The sequence below is a fragment of the Symphodus melops genome, assembly GCF_947650265.1.
Source record: "Symphodus melops genome assembly, chromosome: 6".
Lineage (NCBI taxonomy): Eukaryota > Metazoa > Chordata > Actinopteri > Labriformes > Labridae > Symphodus > Symphodus melops.
The window spans coordinates 26,995,236-27,019,121 of record NC_136696.1 but is presented as its reverse complement, the minus strand read 5'-3'; the positions used below and the strand labels follow the sequence as shown (position 1 = coordinate 27,019,121).

Here is a 23,886-nt window from a genome sequence, read left to right as displayed (position 1 = left end):
GGTTGGCACTTGGAGTGGTCAATTAGAGCCCATTTTTCGGGTATTTGTATCCAATAAGAAAACTTTCTCCATCCTGTTCTGTCACTTTAAATGTTCACCCTCTCTGCTATCTTTTTCTGTCTCACACACACTGATCTCATATCAGCGCCCCTCTGAGATTACATCTCCTTACAGCGTTCACATCACCACCCAAAGCTGAAGCTACCTCTGGAGAGGACGTCTCTCTCATCTTACATATTTACTTAATCACAGTGTATTTATAGTCGAGCCACCGGGCTGACACTCAAGCAGCTTCTCAGCTTAAGCCTCGGCAGAAGAAGCATGCTGTCGACATGCACTCGGATGGAAGTGGTGCTTCACGTTTCACTTGTCAACGAGTGGATTAGGAGGGAGGAGGGTCTGTGTGAGGCACCAGAGGGCGACCCTCTCTGCAGCCCGCTGCTTTCTCTGGCTGAGCTTGCTGATGAAAACTTGGCATTACTGAACAAGCCAGCAGTCAACGCTGCTCAAGAAGTATGTTTACGAACGAGTCAGAGTCCATTTATCTGAACCATAACACTGGAGACGGACGGTCAGTGAAGGCAACACACCACTTCCTGTTGTCTCTAAACTCAGCAGATAGTAGCTGACCTGTGTCCGGCTCAGCTCAGGGTTTCTGCCTGTTAAAAAGTTGTTTTTTTCCTCCTGCTTCACGGTGCTTTACTCACGATGCATCTATGTTGGATCTCTTCAAGTAACAAAGTCAAAGTTTACCAAACAGACCTTCGATTCATGCAACTGAAATCAATCAAAATTAAAAGATAAAATGGTCTTCTAACAGGACTTTTTTGTCTCGACTCATTTCTCCATCAAACTTTCGGATCTTCTTGGATCAGAGACGTTCATCTTTGTGTCGTTACGTCACTGAATCGCTGGATTACAGCAAAAGTTTAGTAAATGTCAAAAGTAGGGATGCGCCTACATCTGTATCGGCCGATATAACTGAAGCGTCTCTGACTGTCATCGGCACTTTGGCAAATAATGTGGCGTGATATTGGATGTTTATTTGTTGTGTTCGATTAATTGAATGCACGGCACATCCTAACTTCTGATTCAGAGAAAAGGTTTTGAATCGGGCAGAAGAACTCAACAATGAACAAACTGTGATTTGTTCCCACTGTTGAACAGGACAGAAAATGCTGCATTGTGGGAGTGAAAGAAATCATGAAAGAAACATCAGCATCGGTATCGACTCTGACTGAACCAAGCTCATGATTGCACATTTGATATAAGATTTAAAAGATGAATGAAAACAGGAAAAGGCTCGAAATACTTGAAAATATTTATTAAAGAATATATAACATCGAAACATAAAGTGAGACAGTATGAAGGTTATGTTCTTTGAAAGTCAAAGTGACTTCAGAAGTCAGAAACAGCAATAAAAAAAAAAGTACATCTACAGCTTCCCGTGGTTATTATGAACAAAAGAAAGAATAAATAAAAGATTGTAAAATGCTTCCAAAGTGAAGCGAGAGCAGAGATCTCCTCGCTGTGACGCTGGCGTTTCTGGGTTTCAGGTCACGTTAAGGCTCAGTTCTTATTTACAGTGTGGTGACTCAGTTTACTAACTTTTTCTTTCTTTTTTTTCAAACAGGTGACTGGTCGAGTAGAAAACGTTCGAATCGAAACAACAAAAATACAGATACATCTTTAAAAGTGGAAAAAAATATCAGCAAGCTTTCATCGTTTCAAGTTTTTCTCATAGAGCTCTATGGTAGAAAAGGAATACATCTGAAGAATGTTGTCATTGGCTACTTTTACACTCGTCATAACTATACAGCAGAGCAACCTGCAGCCTGACACTCTGATGCAGTCAGGTGCATCTTCAGCTTTTTCACTGCATGTTAGTAAATATCAAACTCAGACTTCTGTAGGACAGCAGCTCACACACGCAGGCTGGCAGGCAGAAAGGCCGGTTTGGTTTGGTTCAGTTCAGTTTGCCTCCATGTGAAGCTCGGTCAGGGTGAAGCGAGGATGACGGATGCCTGCAGGAGGCACTGCACCCTCACTGGGTGGAGTCGGAGTCACTGGAGTCCAGGCTGGCTTGCTGTGTGGGAGTCGGGGTGCAGCTGTGGTTTGCAGCCGGTGAGCAGTGGAGGGTCTGTGTGCTCCGCCGCAGGTTCTCCAAAGACTGCAGGAAGGAGCGCCGTGCCCTCTCCTCCTCCAGCGGGGACGAACCCTCTTCCTCTACCTCTGCGATCTCAGCGAAGGTGACCGGCTGGGTTTTGAAGCGAGCCTCCCGAGAGCGGCGGGAGCGGCTCTTGCCCCTTGCCGGGCCCTTGGGGACCGGCAGCTGCTGGGGGAACTCCTCCATAGCCGAGGCCATGAGGTGAGCCGGCAGGACGTGGAAGCCGGAAGCCTCCATCACCATCTGACGTACAGCAGCCATTGGTGGACAGATCTGGAAGAAGACAGCTGACAACCTGCGCTCCTCTAAAATGCTTCTTCTCTGCTCACTGTGGGATCTTCGGCTCTCTGAAGATGAGTCTCTTTCTTAGGAGACTCAATGAAAGATACTGTCAAGATTTCAGGCCTTCAAACACGATCCAAAAAACATACACAGAATCTCGAAAAAACAGCATTCCATGCACGCTCCTATCCCGTCCTCGATGTGACGTCTCCTTTCTTCCTGGTAGTTACTCATGAGTGTGAATCTGGTTCTGCTGAGTCTAATGCCTGTGACAGCTCCAGCACAGTCTTTTATAGCAGCTCACAACCCACCCACCCTCTCTCTCTCTCTCTCTCTCTCTCTATCCCTCCCTCTATTCCCTGTGTTTGCCCTCCCTCCTCCCTCCTCCTTCCTTCCTTCCCTCTTCGTCACAGTCCAGGCCTTCGGATCAGTCAGTCACTTCACCAAAATAAACATGTGAGGAGAGAGTGTGTCCGCGTAAAGCCTGCTGGGAGGGAGCGCTTCATGAACGGAGGGAGAGAATTAAAGTGGCACAGGCCGAGATGTAAAAATGCACCGTCTCTAAAAAACAACACGTTTCACTGAAGAAGAGGAAGAAACCAAACATGTGTACTGACAAGCTACCCACACACTAAAGTTACAGATAAACATGATTTGGCAGCTCGACGCCGTCCTACTAACGGACTTAAATGCTCAACTCAACTTTTTTTTTTTTTTTTTTTTAATATAGCACAACACAGTTGATCCATAAAACATAAAACAAAACAATCAGAAACATCACAACAAGAAACGATCTGAGTCCAGGGTAACTCAAGACTGACAGAGAGATGGATTCTGTTTTTCTTGATGGGTTATTGAACGTTAATAGTACTCGAGTATAAGTACGCTTTGAGGCGGGTTTTGAAAACATCAAAGTGGGTGAGAAACGGATTTAATGCCTTAAACACAGAAGTATTTTCAAATCAATTCTTAGCATGACCGGTCGCCAGTGTAAGGAGGCGACGACTGGAGTTATGTGGTCTGGCTGCTGAATTTTGTATGAGCCGAAGACGGGTTAGACATGAGTGAGATAAACTGAATTGAAGTGAATGATAGTGGTCGATGCGGGTGGATATGAACGTGTGAGTAACTTTCTCCAGCTCAGAAAAACAGAGAGAGTGGATCGGCGCTGCGAGAAGCTGAAAGGCTAACCTGTTGTATTTTGAACTTCATGGAGGGATCTGTGCGTCTGTCACTGGGGGGCTCGCTGATTTGTCAAATCAATTCAATTCAATTCAAAAAACTTTATTTGTCCCCAGGGGGCAATTCAGGGCACACAGAGCGGCAAATAACGACAGTGCAACTATACAAAAACATTTAACTTATCAACAAGAATAAAGTGTAAAAGAAGAACAAGTGTCAGGATGTGAGTGTGTTAGTACAGGTTAGAATCCAGTCACAAAGTTAGACACGATTGTTGTGGTTGTCTACTGTATGATCTTTAGCATACAGGTTCAAACTGACAAACTGGAAGCGTCAGAAGCCGGTTCTGCTGACCAGCACAGGACGCAGACGTCTTCTCACAGACGATTATTTGCTGTTGCTTCGGTCGCTGGACGTTTTGAGGCGCAGACGAAGCTCCGCTGTCATGGCGGAGGCTTGCATTGCAAACCTGAATTAAAAACAACGGCTCACATCTTTCTTGACCATTGACGCTGTAATTTGACGAACACAAAGAACACAGCACAACACAAATGTCTGTATGCATAAAACGTGCTAACGTGCTAACAGCACAGAACACACACATCTCTTCATTTGCACTTTTTGCACACGCTCTTTCTCTTGCACATATACAACGTCATTTATTCTATTGCACTGATTTTATTGCCCTCCTATTAGTCGATTACACTTCCCTATATCATCCCTGGATATATGGATTGTATTGCACAGTCCCGCGTCATTTTTGAATTCTCCCAGTCTGGATCACACTCTCTCAGTCACTTTCACCGGAGCCACATTTGACCGACAAAAAAGTACCAAACATGGCCGCCACTTCTGCTGATGAAGTGTTGTTGCATCCTCCTGACACGTCGACTCTGTCGTGACCTTGAATTCATCGTTCCACCAACACTGAATAAACAGTCTGAGGGAACCTGGACGCGCTGGCTCAACCCGTTCAGGTCGGAGCAGATCAGGAGACACATGAAAGCGTCCCAGCAGCATCAGGTCAACAAGCTGCGTCATCCGAGTCCTCAGTGTGCCTTCATCAGCGTCGCTGCATGTCAGGGTGAGTGTGCACAACGTTATCGTAACGGAGGGACGCGAGGGGTTTATCTCCCTGGAAAAAACAACAACTTTACTTTACAGTAAATGGTCCAGGGTTCTTTGTGACGGACAGTTTATTCCATTAACTTCTTCTGTGCTGTTTACCCACTTTCACCATTACAGGGCCGAGCAGCGTAACCAAAGACTGCAGCTCGCCTGAGTGTCCATTTAGACTTTCTTAACTTCTGCATAATCTTCATTTTTCAACACAGAGGCTCGCCGCTTTGTTCTCTTCTACATTTTGATCGTTGAACTGAACTGTATAAAAGCGACGTCACACTCGACAACATCCTGTCGAGGTTAAAGAAACCTCTCAGAAACCCCTCGCTGTGTGAGTAAAGATAAACAGCTCCGACCTTCAGTAAGCATGATAAACAGATTTGCGACTATTACAGTAAATGGGCATTAAAGGCACATCATGGTGTACTCCGATTATATCCCATAAAACTTGAAGGTCAACTTCCTCAGAAGCTGATGATTTGGTATTGCAGCACTCTTACTTCCTGCGTCCCTGGTCTGGGGAGTTTGAAAATGTCATGGTGACCATGGCAACATGAACACAAACATGAGAAGCTCAGGAGCATCTGGAGCGTCACCCATAGTTACTAATATTAACTTGTAGTATCACCAACAGTAATATGTGCATCATGCAACGTACGATCACTATGATCCTACTTTTTTTTTTGCATTTCAGGGGTTCGAGTTCCTCGGCTCTCCTCGGCCGGGGAGTTTTCAGGAGTGACGTTAGCTGCTAAAACATGGAGGACACTTCACGAGCGAGACCAAGCAGGTCATCCTATGTCTCGTCTCTGACACACACACACACACACACACACACACACACACACACTCTTGGCAGTAAACCCTGTATGTGATCTTGCAAATACCTAGTAGCTCTATTTTTAGGAGATGTAAGGTCATTCTCGATCAGACCTGCAGCTGCCGGTCATGACATCACATGATGGTTATTTAAGTCGGACATGAGGGCGTTCACACGGGTCTTTTATGATTTTATTTATTTTAAGTTATTCTTTGGATGATTGTGTGTGTGCATGTTTTGTGACAAGCTTGCAGAGTAATGGTCATGCTTGTCAGGGGATGAGTGTGTCCTCGGGGGGGGGGACGCCTTGTTTTTTCTAAAAAGACCCCACCTGTGACAAAAAGGACGTCATGTGATGTGACAAACACAATACCAAGAATAACTTCCTTCTCCTTCCGTCTATCAAGCTGTGAAGAGTTTTATTATTTTAAATGTAGGTTGGAGAGTCAATTTTCTGAAAGGTGTTTCAAAGTCACATAAGAGCCAATCCGTCGCCTGTTTCGTTCTCGACACTTGATGATGTTTCCAGCAGTGAGCAGAGGCAGCTGACAAATCCTCCTCCAAATCCTCGTCCTCGTACGCCTTTATGTTTTAAAAAAAATTAAATTCTCAAACGATACATGTCTTAAACCTTGACACCACGGGGGATTGTTTCCCAGCTCTGCAGCTCATTGAGTGTCCTGCACGCTGACCGTGTGGTTTGAGCCCAGCGCTCTGATGAACCTTTTATAAATGTTTTATTAATCCCTGAGGGAAAATATGGTTTTAAACTCTGTTTTTTAGATGAATTCTTCTGGACTTTTATCGGAGAGACAGCGAAGTGGAAAGAGATGAGGATCAGCACGGGCTGGATTTGAGCCTGGGCCATGAGGATGTGCGAGCTAACCACTGCTGCTTCAGCACCCTCCAACTTCCATACTACACTCGACATCCGGACTTGAACCGGTGAACCCAACCCAAGTCCCCTCCGGGCTGAGCGAGTCCCGCCCCCTGGCAAGAATCACTGATGGTGGCACAAAAGGTGCCGCTTGCTTTTAAATTTCTTATTCATGCACTCGTGTTAATTAAACGCTTGAATACTTATTGGCAGTGTTGCGTTGAAACATCTCAAAGTGTAGTTGGAACACGAGGCAGCGTGAGCGGGACACGACGTGTATAAATAAAACAGTCCTGGTTATGAAACATGGTCGGAAACAAGGGCACCAACTGGAAAAAGGAATCAGATGGGAGTCTTTCTAATTAACAAGTGGGCTCAACTTTCAGGATAGTCCACTCCAATAGAGCGTAAGTGTGTGTGTGTGTGTGTGTGTGTGTGTGTGTGTGTGTGTGTGTGTAGAGTTACTGCTCTGATGTAAAGGATTAGTTCAGCACCGACCACGCCGCAGAGAAACGTATGATAAGGATCTGTCTCGATATAGAACGGATCTTAACTGGAACAACTCAGAGAACATTGCAAACATGATCTATTAGTGCAGCTTGCTCTGCCGACGCTGTGAAACAAAGGTCCAAGCCACAGAAAGAGAGCTGCACGGTCAACACCAGACTGAGGTCCCTTCTATGGACGTTCGCTTCATTAAAGCCGACGTGTGTCCCGGCTCTATTTACAGTACAATGGCATTTTACAACTTTTTTCCACACTTCATTAAAAGTCCGACGGCCCCTGGGTGCAGACTGTAAATGAAGTCATGGAGACCCAAAGTGTGATTTAAATCTCACGCTATTTAAACATGATGTTTACAGTACAGAGCCAACACTCAGCGGGATCCTCCGTGCAACAATACGACCACAGGCAGACAGTGGTGGCCTTCAGCAAAACACTGAGGATATGGACGATAGGGCCGGACTGATATGAGGTTTTTTGGAGGCAGATATCAATACTGGGGAGGAAACCGAAAACCTTTCTTTGAGGCAGGGTTGGTAGTTTTCTCCAGATACACTTTTTAAGATTTTGGTTGAAATTGTCTTTAGGTCCTGATCGTAATTAATAACTCAAGCGCTCTGAAAAATAAATCTGTAATAGTTGTAAACACGATTAAACGTCAACCAATGTCTGCACTCGGTACACGTTTTACAAACCAATCAAGCCTCTCTACTCCATGCATGCACTCTTAAAGCATGAGCTGAAATCTGCCTTTAAAATAATAGTGCTCGTGCATGTCATGTAGATATGTGCATGTAGATATGTAATGAAGACAAGATGGTCAGCAACTACGTGCATCAACGCTTGACCCGATAATGCTTGTTGTTGTAATTCATAGAGCGCCCTCTGCTGGTGAAAAAGAACTGCTAGTGTTGTACAATGATGTTGGAATGGTGAATAAATCTCATGATATCGGCACATATTAGTGATTAAATTAGCTGATACCTATCGTTAAAGTCGGGCTCTAACATGTGCTTGTGTGTTAATGAGATCAAACATCATTCAGTCTGCGATGGGATTTTTTTATTTTTATTCAAAGCTTCTATGTGCAAGTTAGGAGAAAAATAACCTGAGGGTTTGATGTGTGGTGGATGGATCACGCTTGTCTCAACTGCACTTTACCGTCAGCCACACAACAACAACGACAACAACAACAACAACAACAACGACAACAACAACAACACCAGCTTGGTTACTCTTAGTTAGATTCAATGTGTGAGTTTTGGTGTTAACGGTTATTTTTGAGTCGGTAGATTTTGCTGTGCAGGTGAGTTGGTTAAAATGTGAAAGCTTGAAAGGAAATGGGACAAGCTGAAAAGGTCTTTTAATAATATCTGGCTTTGTTTGAAATGAAGTATTTATGATATTCAGTCTGTGCTAAATGAGACAAAATACTGCCTGTTGGCAAAGCCCGGTGAATAAAGTTTTCCTGAAATGAAGAAATGCAGGAACTCGATTAATCAAACAAACATCTGGTATGTACCAAACTAAGAAATACAAAATGTAAGTCTGGACAAAACAATAACTTCTACTGAGTGACTGCGGATGAAGCAAAAGAGAGAGAAAGGAAAATCCATTATCCAGGTCTCCAGGGGTCGGAAAGGTGAGGTACACGCTGCAGGCTGCATTCCCGCACAGGCAAATCACCCTGTACCCGCTGTGACAGGACGCCCCTGTTACCATAACAACCCAAATGTCAGGGGGTAGCCAAAGCTGGTAAGTCACATAACAGCTCAGGTACTGTACGTCTTCTCTCCCTGCTTCAGAGGGATGAGTTTGCAAATTACAATACTGTCTGAGGACAGTCCCGGAGGACGAGTGGTTCGTTTGTGCGCCCCACATTTAGAGGCTGTTGTCCTCAAAGCAGGCGGGTTCGAACACAGCCTGTGGCTCCTTTCCCGCATGTCATTCCCTAATCTCTCTCTCTTTGCCTGACTTCTTACTCTATCCACTGTCCTGTCTCTTCAATGAAGGTGTAGAAAGCTTTGCAGTCACGTAATGCACCTTTAAAGCATCAAAGATTGATGACACTGGTGAAAGTCGGCCTTTGACGTGTTGGTACGTGACCGTGTTTTCACTTTGAAAGTTGGAATCAGGCTCAGGTTTTCCTGATTAGAGAGGCCAAACACCAAGTGCACGACTCCTGGGCTGAGACACGAAGCCGACACCGCAGTTCCTCAAGAGACCACTTGAGGCTGGATCCAAAAAGTGAGTCAACCCCCATTAAGTCCCATAATAAAATGCAAAACTTTACAGCACAATTACACATGCTAGCACACATGGTGATACATCGCTGAGTTTGTTTCTCATGAAATCTGCAATAGGTTGAAATATTATGCAAACCAGCTGTGACGCCTACGAGATGTGTCGCAGCTTCAAATGACAGATGTAAAAGCTTCCTCTCTGCAGGGTTTCACCTCAGTCAATGCAGGTTCTTAAACCTTCCTACTTAGCGGACAACCAATTAGCTAAAACTATTTTAGCTTCAAATAAACTGGTTTATTTAGCAGCTAATTAGATAATAGTTTCGGCTCTTTATCTGTGATAGATTGTCATTGCCAAAGCTCCAAACAAGGGTACTATTAACTTCAAATAATTTGAAGCTTCAGTGTTTAGCCAGCTCTGCATCGCTCTGTAAACCTTTCTGCGTTCGAACTTCTCTCCATGTTTCATGATTGATCGATATCACTTCTATCTGAACCAGTTCTACTGTCTGCTTCCATCGCTGCAACAATAATATACCACCCCACACAGTAATCGTAATTTAGAAGGTTTTTTAAAATATGATTCAGTAGATCTCTGGTCCTTAAACAAAACAAAACCAACAAAATGGACTTTGGTAACACTGAAGTAATATCATTGCAGCTTGTTTCTCCTGCCCTCCCTCTCTGGAGACTGAGTCAAGGCAGCAAAGACACAACACAGTTATTTATAGCCGGAGACGTGATCACGGGGAAGGATTCCCTTCCAAGAACTCTGTGTTTGTTTACGCCAAGTTGCTCAGAGAAGACGAGCATGTCTGATCGGTCGACACAAAAAAAGAGAGAATGATCAAGCAAAAAGCTGAATGTAAATATTCTCCTCCTTTTCATCAAGTGTAAAGAAGTCTCAGAGTTCCTCTTCATCATGTGTGTGAAGTGTGTTATAAATCCACTCTGATCCTGTGTTTGATCATGTCTATAAACCCCTCTATTTCAGCCCTGCTCAGAACAGGCTGTTTCTGTGTCTGTAGCTTTAAATATGTAAATGAGCTGTGTCTGACCACGCCCCCTCTCTGGAAGGGCTCGGGTGTACTCGCTGCTTTCTGGCTCCATGTCCTATTGTTTACGGTGAGAAGGCAGACTCAGAGGGCAGAACAAACACCTAGCTGTGGGAGTGTCACCCACCTGGGGGAGGGGCTACTGCCCTTTGTGATGTCATGAAGGGAAAATCTCCAAACAGCCTGTTTGAGCACACATTTTCTGAAAAGTGGAGCAGGCAAAATACTAATTTGAATTGATAATTGTCGGGTATGTAGACAGACAAGGGACACCTATAAGTGTTGGGTAAAGATATTTTGCATGTGTGACCTTTAAATTCTGTTTAGAGAGATTATTTCTGTATTTATCTACAGTGTTTTTCACTATGCCATGAAATGTAACCATTTTATTATTTTGATGATATTGTTTAACGTGATAAGTTGATGTGCGGTCTTACAGTTGTCAACATCTTTTGTCATTTTGTTTTTGGAAAATCCTTGTTATGCTATCCGTCCTATAACTTTCATAATTTGACAGACAGACTTTAATCCAGGTTGGTATCCAGGTCAGTGGCACATGGTTAATGAAGGGGTTAAGTTTCCATCCAGTAGCGGGCTTTGATTCCTGGTAGATGCCCCCTCCATCTTCTCTGCCGAGTATAACCGTGCGTCCTGTTGCAGACGGGAAGCTTCTGAGAGTTTCTGTCCTCATATGTTCAGTTTCCATTCCAATTAGTGCTCAAAGGAGAAACAGTCACATGACTCACTCGTCATGTTAGATTCATTTCATGTAGCCGTTTCTGCTGTTTAAGGACACACAGCTGAGATATGTCAGAAAATACTTCACATTTCTTCATCTTGTTTTTTATTTTTGTTTACTAGATGCATTTCTATCTGTTCAGTTTTCCTCAAGACGTCACTGATGACACGTCTGTAAACATGAGGTTAACGCCAGGAAAGCAGCTGGTAGCAATCGCACTGGAAAGGTGTGACTCAACAGGACAGGGGGTGGAAACATTGGGACATACAGGAAGAGCATCCGAGTTCAAATCCCCCAGAATCAGAACAAAACACTCAAATGAAAATATCAAAGATTGATCCATGACCCGAGGAAGTCGCTCTCACTTTGGAAGAAGCTTTTTAGGTTTTTTTCATTGAATCCATTTATCGTCTGCCCCACTTCCAATCCTAATGTACATCAGGATTCTTCTCACGTGCTTGATAATGTATTTACACTCTCGTGTTTGTGGGCTTTATAACCTCGATTAAATAATGAAAAGGAAACATACTGTATGATCCTGTGACGGGTCGCTGCCTCTAGTAGTCTGCTTCGACTCATTCTTAAAAAAAACATAAATGTAACCATTTGATGCATTGCACCAGAGTTAGCTTTAGGCTAATTTACATCTGCAGGTAACAAAACAACAACTTCCTTATTCTACTCGACTCGTCCACACGATCTACACTACTGGATTCACTGACGGACAGATTTAGCATTTTTTATTTGTTCTTTAACACGTTCAATTCGTTCACATTTAGATTTTTGAAGTGTGAGAGTTGATCACAAGGAGCGTTTTCGTCTCAGCTGAAGGTCGTCATGGAGACGATTTGTGGACACTTCTTACGGTTTGGTTCCGAACGCCTTCGAAGAGAAACTGTGCGAGTTGAGGATGTTTAAAATCGGCCAATCTTGGATCAACGGCGCCAGTCCGATATCCAATACATAAATTACTAATCACTATCAGACCTGATGTTGATATTCGATCAGATTTGTCCCATCTCTAACAAGAAGTCCTGCTATAAACAGATGTCGATAGATAAGTTTAGTTAAAGTGACTCCATTGACTGCGGTGTATCTGAGGTCCAACAGCTGATCTGAAAGAATCAGTTTTCAGAGAGAGGGAGCTGCAGCCGAACCAACAACACAACCTGACCAAAACCGGATTAAAGAGAGACGAGACAGGCATGGACAAGAGAAGAGAAGATGAAGGGGCTTATAGGTGCAGGAGGTGAAAGAGGGGAAGAAGAAGGAGGAGGAGGAGAGAGAGAGAAAGTGAACTTAAGTCATGAAGCCCAGGGGAGGAGAGGGGAGGGGGAAGTGAATCGGTCAGCTCGTTCCCAGAGCAGCTTCCCAGCAGATCCCAGCATGACTCCGGACTGCATTCACCACCACAGATTTACAACAAGCTATACAGAGAACTTACAGGCTACAGTTTAGAAGATGCGTCCAGACACACTGATTACAGGATCATCAGGTTCTGGACTGTGCAGTGACTGACCTGCAAACATCCTGCCTGTCTGCACACAGAAGCTCACGTTCTCCGCTCAGCGCTCACGCTCTTACTGAACTTGTTGACGGCGTGTTTCACTCGTGGGGGGGGGGGGGGGGGCGCAGATCTTCCAAGAAAGACTCGAGGGTGCAGCACTTAAAAATCTCGGACTGTTTAAAACCCCTCGATGGTGTTGCATTTGAAAAGGCAGCATTTCACCACAGATTTACAGAGTCAATTAAAAAGTTGTTGAAGTGAAACTCGTCCTCTCCTTTCTGGTAAAATGAAGACATCAAAATCATGTAAAGCTTTGCATTCAACATACGGCACTATATTCTATGTTTCATACATGAACTCAGATTAATTACATTTTAATACCTAATTATAATATTATATCACACTGTTGCGTCTGAATTTAAACGCATGGTTTCAAATTACCCGCTGGATTAATTCTTCAATCCTCGTGGATCAGAATGTCATGAAGCCAAACAAACCTCTCATAAAACTCTGTAATCCAGCGTGCTCCGGTAACTCACGCTGCATTGTCTGCTAATAAAAGAAGACCAAAAAAAAAACCCCTACAGTGCCTGGAAGTCATTTCACGGCATGCACAGGGACTGTTCTGAGCGGACGCCGGGTTGGTTGTGATCCAAACATCGGCTCCAGTGGCTGAGCTAAAAGGAGCGTGCAGCAACCGCAGCTTCCGCACGCCTGACTGCTTCCAGCTCTGCGTAACAGGTGTCGGGATTTAGATAAAGTAAACAGCGGCTAACCCGGTAATGCCAGGCAGCTTGTTGGTTTGATTCTAGGTCACAGGCCGAGTTCCTTCCCACCTCTCAGAGTAAACAAGCTGTAATAAAATAATGCACACACTAAAACACAAACACCACGACGTCAATGTTTGAAACATTGGCCACAGTCCATCACCTCAGGGTTCAGCTCAGATCTGTTTCGATGTTCTCGTCTGGTACTAAATATCCCGCTCTGTTCCCGTCACCGTGCAGGCGCCACATCGAGGAGCTGGTAATAAGCGTGCACAGCATGTGGGATGTTTCTCACCTGCACTGCTCCATCAAGAGGCCCGGGGACCTGTTACACAACCTGCTTACTCACAGTGTGTCTCCCTCATTAACTTCTGCGTGCACGTGCACGTGCACACACACACACACACGCACACGCACACGCACACGCACACACACACACACACACACACACACACACACACACACACACACACTAAAAAAAGGGTCCTGTTTCGACTGTGGCAGAGTGAGGAAGGGCGAAGAACGACGTCTTGATGCCAGGTGTGAAGGCGACGTGCCAGTCGTGGAGTTCTGAGGTGAGATTATGATGGCCGAGACAGCAGAGGAGGTTGCCGTGGTAACGGCAGTGAACGCTGCACTGTTGGAAAACCTGTCGGAAACTCTCTGAGTAAAAGCTGCAGCGAGTTTACAGTTTGTCACAGGTTTTTTTTTTTTTAAATATATATTTTTTTTTAAAGTGGTGTTTAGCGGTGTTCATGAAAATAGAAAAGTTGATCGTGGGCGCAGAGTGTGCCGTGACCTCTTTAGTTGATTTACACTTTTCTCTCAAGCACAAGCATCAAAGTGTTTTCTGATTGGACATTAAACCATGATACCTGCAGTACTGTACATTAACATTACAGCCTGAGTCAACCAAACCACCAAACGACTGGAAGTAGCTGGTCAGTGGTAACCATGGATACGAGTAGAAAGAGTGCAGTGAAGAGTTGTTTACTATGCAACGGGTCAGTTTCAGTCAAGTTGTAAAACACTAAACTCTGAAGTGGGGGATTTTAAATGTTTCCTGTCGCCGGTAACTCGATTAAAAACGTGGTCAAAGAGGCGGGCCTTAAGTTCTCCTGACAAACCGCTCTAATGCTGCTCGGGAGACCATGAAGCAGGCGGCCCGGTTGAGTTGCAAAGATTTATTTTGGGGCCTTTTAATGGGAGGTAGGACAGAAGCTGCCTGCTTCGAGGACTGGACACAACGGGCTGCACAAATCGACCACTTAAAACAACAGATACAGAAAAGACGTTTTCCCGGCCGTCGAGTCTCAACCGTTGCATCAGGTCCGTCTTTAATTAAACATCCGATAATCTGACTCTGAAACTCCATACTTCACAAACAACTATTAATAAACTACACTGAGGGGGGGTGGACATGATCCAGGAAGTAGATGTACCACGGTCTGTGGTCTCACGGCTAAATGTGACGGCATATCAAATATCAGCAGGAATCACCCAGGAGGAGTCGCCGCTGCTTCAGGGTTCGACACTTAAGAGTTTCATCCTCCATAAAACCACAAACTCAGATAAGTATGGTGAATGTATCTGGTGTAGGAACAGACAGAAAAGCAAACAATAACAAAGAGTCTGAATGCTCGTGACAAAAAAAACAGAAGCTTATCCACGCTGAGCCGAACCACACGACAGAAAGACGTGCTCACTCTGTAAAGTTACAGAAACAGTCGAGCCCATGCTCACATCACATGTAGCTCCAGTCACTCCAGGACCGGCACAGAGTTAGGACGCGTCCTGACAAACATGTTTCAGGCAGCTCCGGACGCTTTGAACACGACTGATGAAATGTGTTGATTTAAATCAGATCCCAGGAGGACACACATCAGACGCGACCATCAGGCACACTTTTCGTTTGCTAAGTTGGGAGAACAAAGAGATCTTGAGTTTAGCTTTAGAGAAAGAGACGATGGACCTCAGACCTGCAGTCACTGAACTACAGACACCTGAGGGCTCGGGTCAGGTTGTCGTATGCGAGCAGGTGTGACATGATTGTCTTGAAAGTGTGTCAGCCATGTGATCTGGCTGGAACACTAACTGGAGAAACTCAGCACACCTTACTTAACCTCCTGCAGAGTTTAAGTAACTTGGTATAATTTGATTTACTTGATTTTAAGGTTAATAAAATAATTATTTGTAACTTAAATCTTGTGTGTCTCCCATCGTTTGCTGTGAGCTTCAGGCACTAATAACGGGGCATCACAAATGACTGAACTTCACTCTGTCATTGAGAGGAAGTTTACATCCACGTCACATGGTCGAGTCCGAAGCAGGCAGGTTAAACGACACGCTGACTTCTTTCACTAAAAGACGGGATGTCAGTCCTGCAGAGAACCTTTCAGTGTATTTGGTAAACACCATGCACCTTTGTGGCATCCTGTTGTCAAGACACACGCCGGTGTTTACCCTTCAAGTGGCCCGTCAACAAAGCATGTTTGCATAGCAGCCACAAAAGGACACATGAGAAGAGGATTCAACTGTTTGTTTTTCCTTCATTTTATTTCAAAAATCAACAACTGGAGTTTTTTGTCTTTAGTTACAAATGTCTTCACGTTTATCCCCCCTGAAGACGTCCACTGTCCTCGATCTGTGCAGCGTGAAAAAGACAATCTGTCTTTATACAGCAGAAACTGAAATCTGAGATTTGAAATAAAATTAGATTTTTTTCTTTGGGCCACTTTGTGCTCCCACTGGAGGAGGAGGAGGGTGAACAGAGAGCCTACACACACACAGACACACACACACACACACACACACACACACACACACAGGGATCACTCACCAACCACTCGGCCTCAAGCGCCCCCTTCAAGGACTCCTTTGAGGGACTGGTAAGACGAGTGTTGTTCAACAGGAGAATTAGCTGATTGAATTCAGATTGAGCTGTAATTGGCTCAAATTGCTTCTCAACATTGAACAGAAACCTCGTCGCTCCCAAAAGATAAACGAGGTGGGGAATCATTTCCCAGCGTTGAACAGTGAACTCTTCTTATGAGCAGCCGTCTGGGTGAAGTCAACATAAATAACTCACATTGTACATTGACAGTATTTAGAGAGCATGTTTCTAATCCTTCAGCTCTTTAGTGTGTTGCTGTTCTGAACACGTGTGTGATATTCAACACAGGTAAGAGTTCCTCCGTTCAGTCAGCTGACGTCTCGTGAACTTTCCCTGAATCTGACGTCCAGAGTCCAGTCCGACTCGCCTCTCGGGGGACTTTATGGTTGTTTGGCTGTGAACCTCATCTTGGTCCCCGCCCTGTGGCCCAGCGGCTCCGGGTAAATAGTCCTGAAGGTCAGGTTAATGCGAGGTCCTCGGTCATGGTACTCTTTAGCCACCTGATGCTGGTGGAGACAAACGTGTGCGTTTATCTTTTACACGTCAAATAGAAGCATGATGGTTAATCCTAACGCTTTTCTCTACACCGCGGGTCACACTTACACTTTTATACATCGCCGAAGAAGCAGCGGGAGCAATTCAGGGTAAATCGGACATGTCGCTGCAGGAGCCGGGAATCGAACCCTCGACCTTGCAGTTGAGCGAGGAGAATGATTTTGTTTGATGATTTTAGGATGGTTTTGAAGCTGATTAGAACTGTTTGTTTGTTTCTGCACATAAAGCTTAAAAAGGGATCGACTCGCTCTGCGATCCAGCCCCAAGTGGCCGCCGAATGAACTGCGGTCACTTCTCAGCCCTGGACGTTTAACTTCTGCAAACCAAACCTTCCTCCCGCGTCTGCAGACATGAACTCTTCCAAAGGTTTACTGAGACGGACACATAAATCACTGCTGAGTGCTTCCATCAGGAACCGGCTCCACACTCACAAACAAAAAGGCCTCTCGTCCTCTTTCATACACTCGTATAAACCTCGTCCTCTGTCTCCATTGTCAAGCAAATTACTCTCATTATGTTGAAGCGCTGCTCTTCTCTGCAGCTCAGTGGGTCAGGCGAGGAACCCAAGTGCTGGAACACACATCGACCCTATCACGTGTGTTCAGTCAGAAACACACACACACACACACACACACACACACACACACAGAGATCAGGTCAGGTGATGGAAGGTCTTCATGTGACCTGACCCAGGCTGAAGCTGTCAGAGCACGACGAAGGTTGAATGAGGTGCAGACTGTGGTTTCTGTTTCCATGAAAGTTTGGTTTAAAGTCTATTTCAATAAATGATCGGTTTGTATTTTGTTCTTATTTAACATCTTTCTCTTTTCTTTGGCGGTACATTTGTCACTGGCAGGTACAAATACTTTTACTGTGCGTATGAGATGAGTAATAATAATAATAATAATAATAATAATAATAATAATAATAATAATAATAATACATTTATATGGCGCTTTTAGATGCTCAAAGTGCTGAACAGAGAAAATAAAAGATACAAAAAAAATTTAAAAAAATAAAATGAAAAATAAATAAAACATTTAAAAAAATAAAATAATAATAATAAAATAAAAATGAACAAATACACAGTCACATTTTGCGACCGGGCTCTTCTCTATCTTACACAGATTACCTGCAGATGTTTGAGTATATCTTTAAGCTGAGTGGGTGGTGTCATTTGATTGGCGGTTCTTACCTGCCAGTCGTCCTGCGTGGCTCCTGACATCAGCAGAAGTGTCCCGTGACCCAGAGGAACTCGAACCCGCTCCACATACGTATAGTCACCATTTTCCTCCTAACACAAACAAAGTAAAGAGAGCACATGTCCAGCTGTCCATCAACAGAAAACACACACAGTGTGTTCGTATAAACACGCAGTAACGCTCCGTTACATCATCGCTGCTGTCTCTGAAGACGTGTTTACTAAAAACACTGAAGATGACGGACGTGGTCACATCCTTCGTCTCACCGGAGGAGGCTGCTTGCGGAGGCCGAACACTCGGGTGTCGCCCAGACTGAGGGAGGCGATGGTTGGCTTGTCACCCAAAGAGGCCTCGTCGTCGCTGTGCCAGCCGATGCTGTCGTGTCCGTCTCGGTAAAGGTTACACAGCAGGGAGTTAAAGCTGCAGCCGCTCGCCTGCTCCATGGCCTCGCAAAGCCTCAGCAGCAACGGATGCCACTGAAAGAAAAAAAAAAAAGACAGAAAGTAACGTCAGGAGATTAATAACAAGAATAAAAAGAGAAACACAGGAAGTGAAAGGATCTCACCTCTGTGTTTGGAGCCATCGTGGAGCGAGCGTACGTATACGGCAACTCTCCGTACCAGCAGGTCATTCTGGGCTCGTCGTACGCCTCGCCTGGATCAACACGCACAAATAAAGAAATACAGATTTACCTCCAGAACAAACAAGCCAGCACATCCTTCAGCCTCCATCTGTATGTTCACCATCAGGAATCCTCTTTTTAAATTCACAAAGACAAAATGTCTGAGCCAGCGTCTCAACCTTGATTGTGATATTTTTTACAGACACATTGAAGGTAGATTTGACGTCCAGCTTTAGAGCTGATATTTGAAAATAATAATAATAATAATAATAATAATAAATAATAAAGTAGTGGTGATTAACTGTCTTATGGGTGAAAAACTAAATCTGTGTGGTTCTGCATGTTGTTTCCCGTTCACATCATTTTCTCAACGGCCTCCTTGTCTCAGCTTAATATTTGATGAGTCATTCATATTTCACCTCAAAACAAATGATAATGAACTTAATTATATTATTTTTATTCTGCCGTTTATCTTCCGATAATGGAAAACAAGCCTCTACGATCATCTGCAGTAATTGGGTCAAGCAGATGTATTCCTTTCAACACATGTGCAGTGATTATCTGCTACCGTCATCTTTTTGTGGCTGTTGTAAGGCAAGGTAATCATCTAACTGGATGTCACCAATCTCGTCCTGCAGGGGGCGCTGGAGGATCATCGGCAGCGGCCTCCGTGCTGGAAACGCCGTCTCAGCCTCACTTTGAGTCAACCTGACGACAGGCTGAGAGCTGGAGCTGTTAGACCACGCCCACCTGTCAATCAAGTCAGCTACGCCCCTGACTATGAATAACACAATCATTCTTAAAATGAAAACAGATAAAAAATAAGGACAGCAACTAATCTGAAACTATTTAGTTTTTTGTACCAGGCTGTAAACATGTTCATTTATCCTGTAAAAAAAAAAGTTTTTAAATGATGTGATTTTGCATTTCGGCCTTTGTTTCATTTTTCAAACACGGAGGTTGGTGCGTGGTTATTCTCTGCGGTTTTTGGTGTTTATCTGGGAAACAACCAGCTCTCTGATTCTCTGGCATCACGCCGGCCAAAACAAACCGCTCAAGCAGCCGTTGCTTTTTATGGCGCTAAATCACTCAGGGACTCTGGGAGTAATGGTTTTTAATACGTGTGCTCAAAGATTTGCTATCAGACGAACATTTAAACAGATTCTTGACCTGAGTAATGGTCGGAAAAACGGAGTCACCACAGTTTAAAATAAGTCAGGAGAAATGACAAAAAAACAGGATGTAGGAGAGGTGAGTGGTGACGGCGTTATGGTCCTCTCTAACCCAAACATCACGTGGACTTTGTTGACAAAGTCTGAGCAGTGATGGATTGAGATTACACAACCTGCAGCTGGAGATCATCTTGCTCACTTTGTCTTTTATGATGCCATTCTTCTGCCACGGAGCGATCGCAGGGTAACACACGAGCCGCACAGCAGCTGAACAGGCTCCCTGTACACAGTCTGTCCGGGTACAATGTGACTTATTCTTTGCTTTCACAGGAGCACTTTCCCCGTCTTCGTCTGAGAGCCAGAAGAGCGCGGCTGCAGCCATGTTCTGTGTTCTTCCTCCTCAGGATCTGTCTTCACTAACGGAGGTGAACTGACTGATTCTGCCTTTATGAAACCCAGACGTGCACTTAAAATGTCCAAACACATCCTGTTGTCGACATAATCCAGAGTGTTACGTAGCTGTGGTCGAGAGGTTGACTCTCAGAGATCTTTAGGTGTACGAAGACGAGGTCTCAGACACGAGGAGACGAAGAAGTCTTACTCTACACTGGAACATAAACTAAAACAGCCGAGTGATATTTGATGGATTACAGTTCTCACTAATATGCTTTTAACCTTCTTTGAGGACTTTATTTCGTTCTGCTAACAGTTCAATGATAAGGTTGAGGACGTAGTCTGAGACTGGACGTCCTTGTTGAGCTCCTCCATGTCAAATCAGAGAATCTGAAATGTCATTATTGGTTCATATACAAGACACTGGCTTTGAGTGAAGCTTCCTGATCCACTGAATACAACTGTGACCAAACCTCCAGAAAACCAGCTGCAGGGGGGAAAACCCATTTCAACCCGCACTGTGCATTTAACCCCTGAGAGCGCCCTGGTACGCACCCTGTCTGTAGTTGGTCTTCTGGGACCAGGGAAGCTCTGCCAGCAGCTTACTGAACATCCAGTCCGCCTCGTCTGGAGAGAGAAACCCAGGAAGCAGCCGCAGCCTGGACACAGAGAAAGACAACATACACACACAGGTTAATGCAGTGTGTGGAACAGAATCAGCTTTATTGGCCAGGTATGTTTAACACACGATGAGTTTAACTTCAGTGCTCTCTCTGCACAATGTAAACATCAACAATCAACTCAAAATGCAAACAAGTAATGATTAACTAAGACGAGCTGATGTCCCGGACATCTACAAGTCTGAAACCAAACAAATCCTGGTTAAACATTTCTGTCTTATTATCTCTAAACTCCTCGTGAAAAACAAAAGTGAGGTCAGAGGCAGTCAGCACACACATTACTGATGGGATGACTGCCATCTAGTGGACTATAAATGCAATCACAGAAGAGTCAATAGATACTGGTTAGCTGCTTTCACAAGAAATGTTTTGTGTCCCCCTTTTTAATTTACTTTTTTTTTAAATATATAAAAAGTGTCGTCCCAGTCTCCCTCAGTATAATTTATATTTCTTATTTTTATTGAGTTTGATTTTAAACTAATTTTCCATCATTGTATTTAACTGACTCATAGCTGCCTGTTGTATCTCTCCTATTACTGTTATGTACTCTAACCCTTCCTGTTTGGTCCGTCTGTTTACCTCTGTTCCTTTCCTTCCCTAAATGTTGATGTATTTGTTTTTATCTGTTAAGCACTTTGTAAACAGCTGTTTTTAAAGGTACTATATAAATAAAGTTATTATTATTATATACTTCAAATGGAGGATTTACATTCTGCTCACCTGGACACTCCTGATGGCCCGCAGCTAATCTCATAATCACCTGCGTTTCTGTCAAGAGCGAACATTGAGTTTATTAGTCAACAACATCATGAGATAGAGGACAGATAATCGTTTTTAAGAGAGGTCACTTTAAATTAAACTTTAGAGGCGTCTGTCATGTGACAACACGACGTTTAACTCACTCGATCGACTTCTCAGGAGGAGCCTCTCTGAGCTGCAGGAAAGAAAAACAAAGAGTGTTTCATAATAAAACTGTGTGTGTGTGTGTGTGTGTGTGTGTGTGTGTGCGTGCGTGTGTGTGTGTGTGTGTGTGTGTGTGTGTGTGTGTGTGTGTGTCGTTTACTTTGGCGGGCTGGTGGAACTCAAATGTCTGAGGCGTTTTCTGTGGCCCACGTCCCCAAGAAGAAGAAGGGGCAGAGTGGACACTTTTAGGCAGCAGGTTGTTTTGGACTGAACCTGTGAAAGACAAACGATGAGTTAGAGCGAGCGAGGATCACAGACTGTGCCGCACACGGACAACACGCCGGACAACACGCCGGATAACAGGCCCAATGATCGGAGAGCAGGGACAGGGGTTCAATGACTCCCACATCACCTGTTGGCCCTGAGTGTTTCGGCGGTTGTTTGGCCCAGGATCCCTGGACTCTGGCTCGCTGGCGCTTATCCGACATCACGTCGCCTTTATGGGAGAAATGGAGGAAGTCAGCTCTCAGCATGTAAACAAACAAACTCTCCAAACAAAACAGCTTAAACACTGCGTTAAAACTTCCTCGTCTACGACTACTACTTAACCCTAACCCAGGGGCGTGGAGAAAAATGACTATCTACTTTATTTACCAGGGGCACGAACAAAAAGTTCAGAAAAATTTCTATCTACTTTTCTACTACTTGATCGCCTCTCAACTAAAAGGTTGAGGGTTTGATCCCCAGGTCCTGCAGACACATGTCTGATGTGTCCTTGAGCAGGATCCTAAACCTCAGGTTTCTCCCGCTGCTTCATAAGCAGGGTATGAATTTATGAATGCGATTAATTACGACGGATATTTTTGTGATCAAATATTTATTGGAGACAGAAAAACAATATCGTTAAGTTGCATTAAACACTGTTAAACCGCAGGAACATAGTTGGTTATAATAAGTTTATTTATAGCTCTTTAGGTAGCATGTAGCATAAAGCTAACTGAGATTTAAACCTCCAGAAGTGATTTAAATAAGCAGTTTATGTAGGTAAGGCTTAAAAAAAAACCAAAGTGAGTAAAGTCAGATATTTTTACTTACATGAATTGTTGCTAACAGGCAACACCACAGCGATGACAGCCGTGAGGATTGTGTGTTACATCAAAATAAACTCGACCCGGAACTGAGAAGAATGGTTCCGGGTTGGTTCAACGATTTCTTTTTCTTTTCCAGTTTGCAAACGGAACAGAAAAGTTTTCATGTAAACATAAAAAAAACAGACCTCAGATAGACGTGTGAAAATAAAATAGATGTAATATAATAAAGGTTAATAAAATACATTTTAACCTAAGCGTAACGTAATCTGAAAATGTACAGAGGTCAAACTGTGTCATTCTTCTTTCCTGTAAGAATTTCAGGTTTATTCCATATTTTCATCAGTACAGATCATTTTAGAAGCATCGCCACCTTTCACTCCTAAAAAAGTGTGCAGAATATAACTTTATAGGCCAGCTGATAGTCTGAGAAAAGACATTAACCATACATAATAATTCTGCTTTTGAAGTCTGAGTATATATTGCTTATAAATCAATCAATCAATCAATCAATCAATCTTTATTTATATAGCGTTAATTCATAACAGGTGTTATCTTGAGACACTTTACAAAAGCAGGTAAAGGACCTTACTTAAATATTCACCTACACGTCCAAACTCTTTTAATTTACACTGAAACACTTCATGAAAAGAGAATTCATTGAACCCGGTTGTTGTGCCATTGAATCAAACTAAAGTGGACACAGTGAGGAAACATAACATATTCCAATGTTTACATGATAATTGATTTTTAAGGTCATTGTTGCTCCTGTTTAATAAGATGTTTTAAAAAGAGGTAATTTATTCTAAAGAGTTATAACTTTAATCTAAAGATGAAGTGGACTGGAAATGAGGTGTTTCTATGAGCTGGAAGACGGAAGTTTTTATTCCCCTTGATTACTTTCCTAAATGTTGTTTCGTGCTTTGCTCACGGTGCATTAATGTTGAGTCTAGAGCAAAGAGTACGGTCTGGACCTGCTCCTTTTCTGACGTTTCTTTTATATAAGACCGTCTGACAGGGATGCAAAGATTAATCATAAAATCGTGAATAATCAATTCACACTGGTCAAGGTTCACATCTGTACTTTATAAAGTAGATCTTATTTTAGTCCTA

At 43.7% G+C, this 23,886-nt stretch overlaps 2 protein-coding genes across 4 annotated transcripts; both read right to left on the bottom strand.

The window, feature by feature from the left end:
- Positions 1 to 1,309: 1,309 nt before the first annotated feature.
- cUnh11orf96 (chromosome Un C11orf96 homolog) lies at positions 1,310 to 2,697 on the bottom strand. The gene has a single exon (XM_079346362.1). The coding sequence runs from the start codon at positions 2,426 to 2,428 to the stop codon at positions 2,045 to 2,047; it is 384 nt and encodes a 127-aa protein (XP_079202488.1). The 5' UTR covers positions 2,429 to 2,697; the 3' UTR covers positions 1,310 to 2,044.
- A 13,129-nt stretch (positions 2,698 to 15,826) lies between these two features.
- alkbh3 (alkB homolog 3, alpha-ketoglutarate dependent dioxygenase) lies at positions 15,827 to 22,868 on the bottom strand. 3 transcript variants are annotated; one of them, XM_079346090.1, is made up of 10 exons: positions 22,781 to 22,868; positions 22,110 to 22,181; positions 21,846 to 21,961; positions 21,685 to 21,719; positions 21,503 to 21,550; positions 20,658 to 20,761; positions 18,481 to 18,569; positions 18,182 to 18,391; positions 17,909 to 18,007; positions 15,827 to 16,664 (listed from the first exon to the last, which is right to left on the bottom strand). In XM_079346090.1, exons 2-10 carry the CDS (start codon positions 22,171 to 22,173, stop codon positions 16,539 to 16,541), a joined length of 891 nt encoding a protein of 296 aa, XP_079202216.1. In that variant the 5' UTR covers positions 22,174 to 22,181; positions 22,781 to 22,868; the 3' UTR covers positions 15,827 to 16,538. The 3 variants fall into 3 exon arrangements, with proteins under 3 accessions (XP_079202216.1, XP_079202214.1, XP_079202215.1); XM_079346088.1 differs by having other exon boundaries at positions 15,828 to 16,664; positions 21,846 to 21,958; positions 22,098 to 22,181; XM_079346089.1 differs by having other exon boundaries at positions 15,828 to 16,664; positions 21,685 to 21,716; positions 21,846 to 21,958; positions 22,098 to 22,181.
- Between the last annotated feature and the right edge of the window lie 1,018 nt (positions 22,869 to 23,886).

Excerpts from the sequence above, each read along its gene's own strand:
- cUnh11orf96 (XM_079346362.1), bottom strand. The coding sequence starts at position 2,428 with ATGGCTGCTGTACGTCAGATGGTGATGGAGGCTTCCGGCTTCCACGTC.
- alkbh3 (XM_079346088.1), bottom strand. The coding sequence starts at position 22,173 with ATGTCGGATAAGCGCCAGCGAGCCAGAGTCCAGGGATCCTGGGCCAAA. Across the intron at positions 21,551-21,684 it reads CCTCCTGAGAAGTCGATCGA|AAACGCAGGTGATTATGAGA; the intron begins GTGAGTTAAACG and ends CGCTCTTGACAG. Across the intron at positions 18,392-18,480 it reads CGATGGCTCCAAACACAGAG|TGGCATCCGTTGCTGCTGAG; the intron begins GTGAGATCCTTT and ends TTTTTCTTTCAG.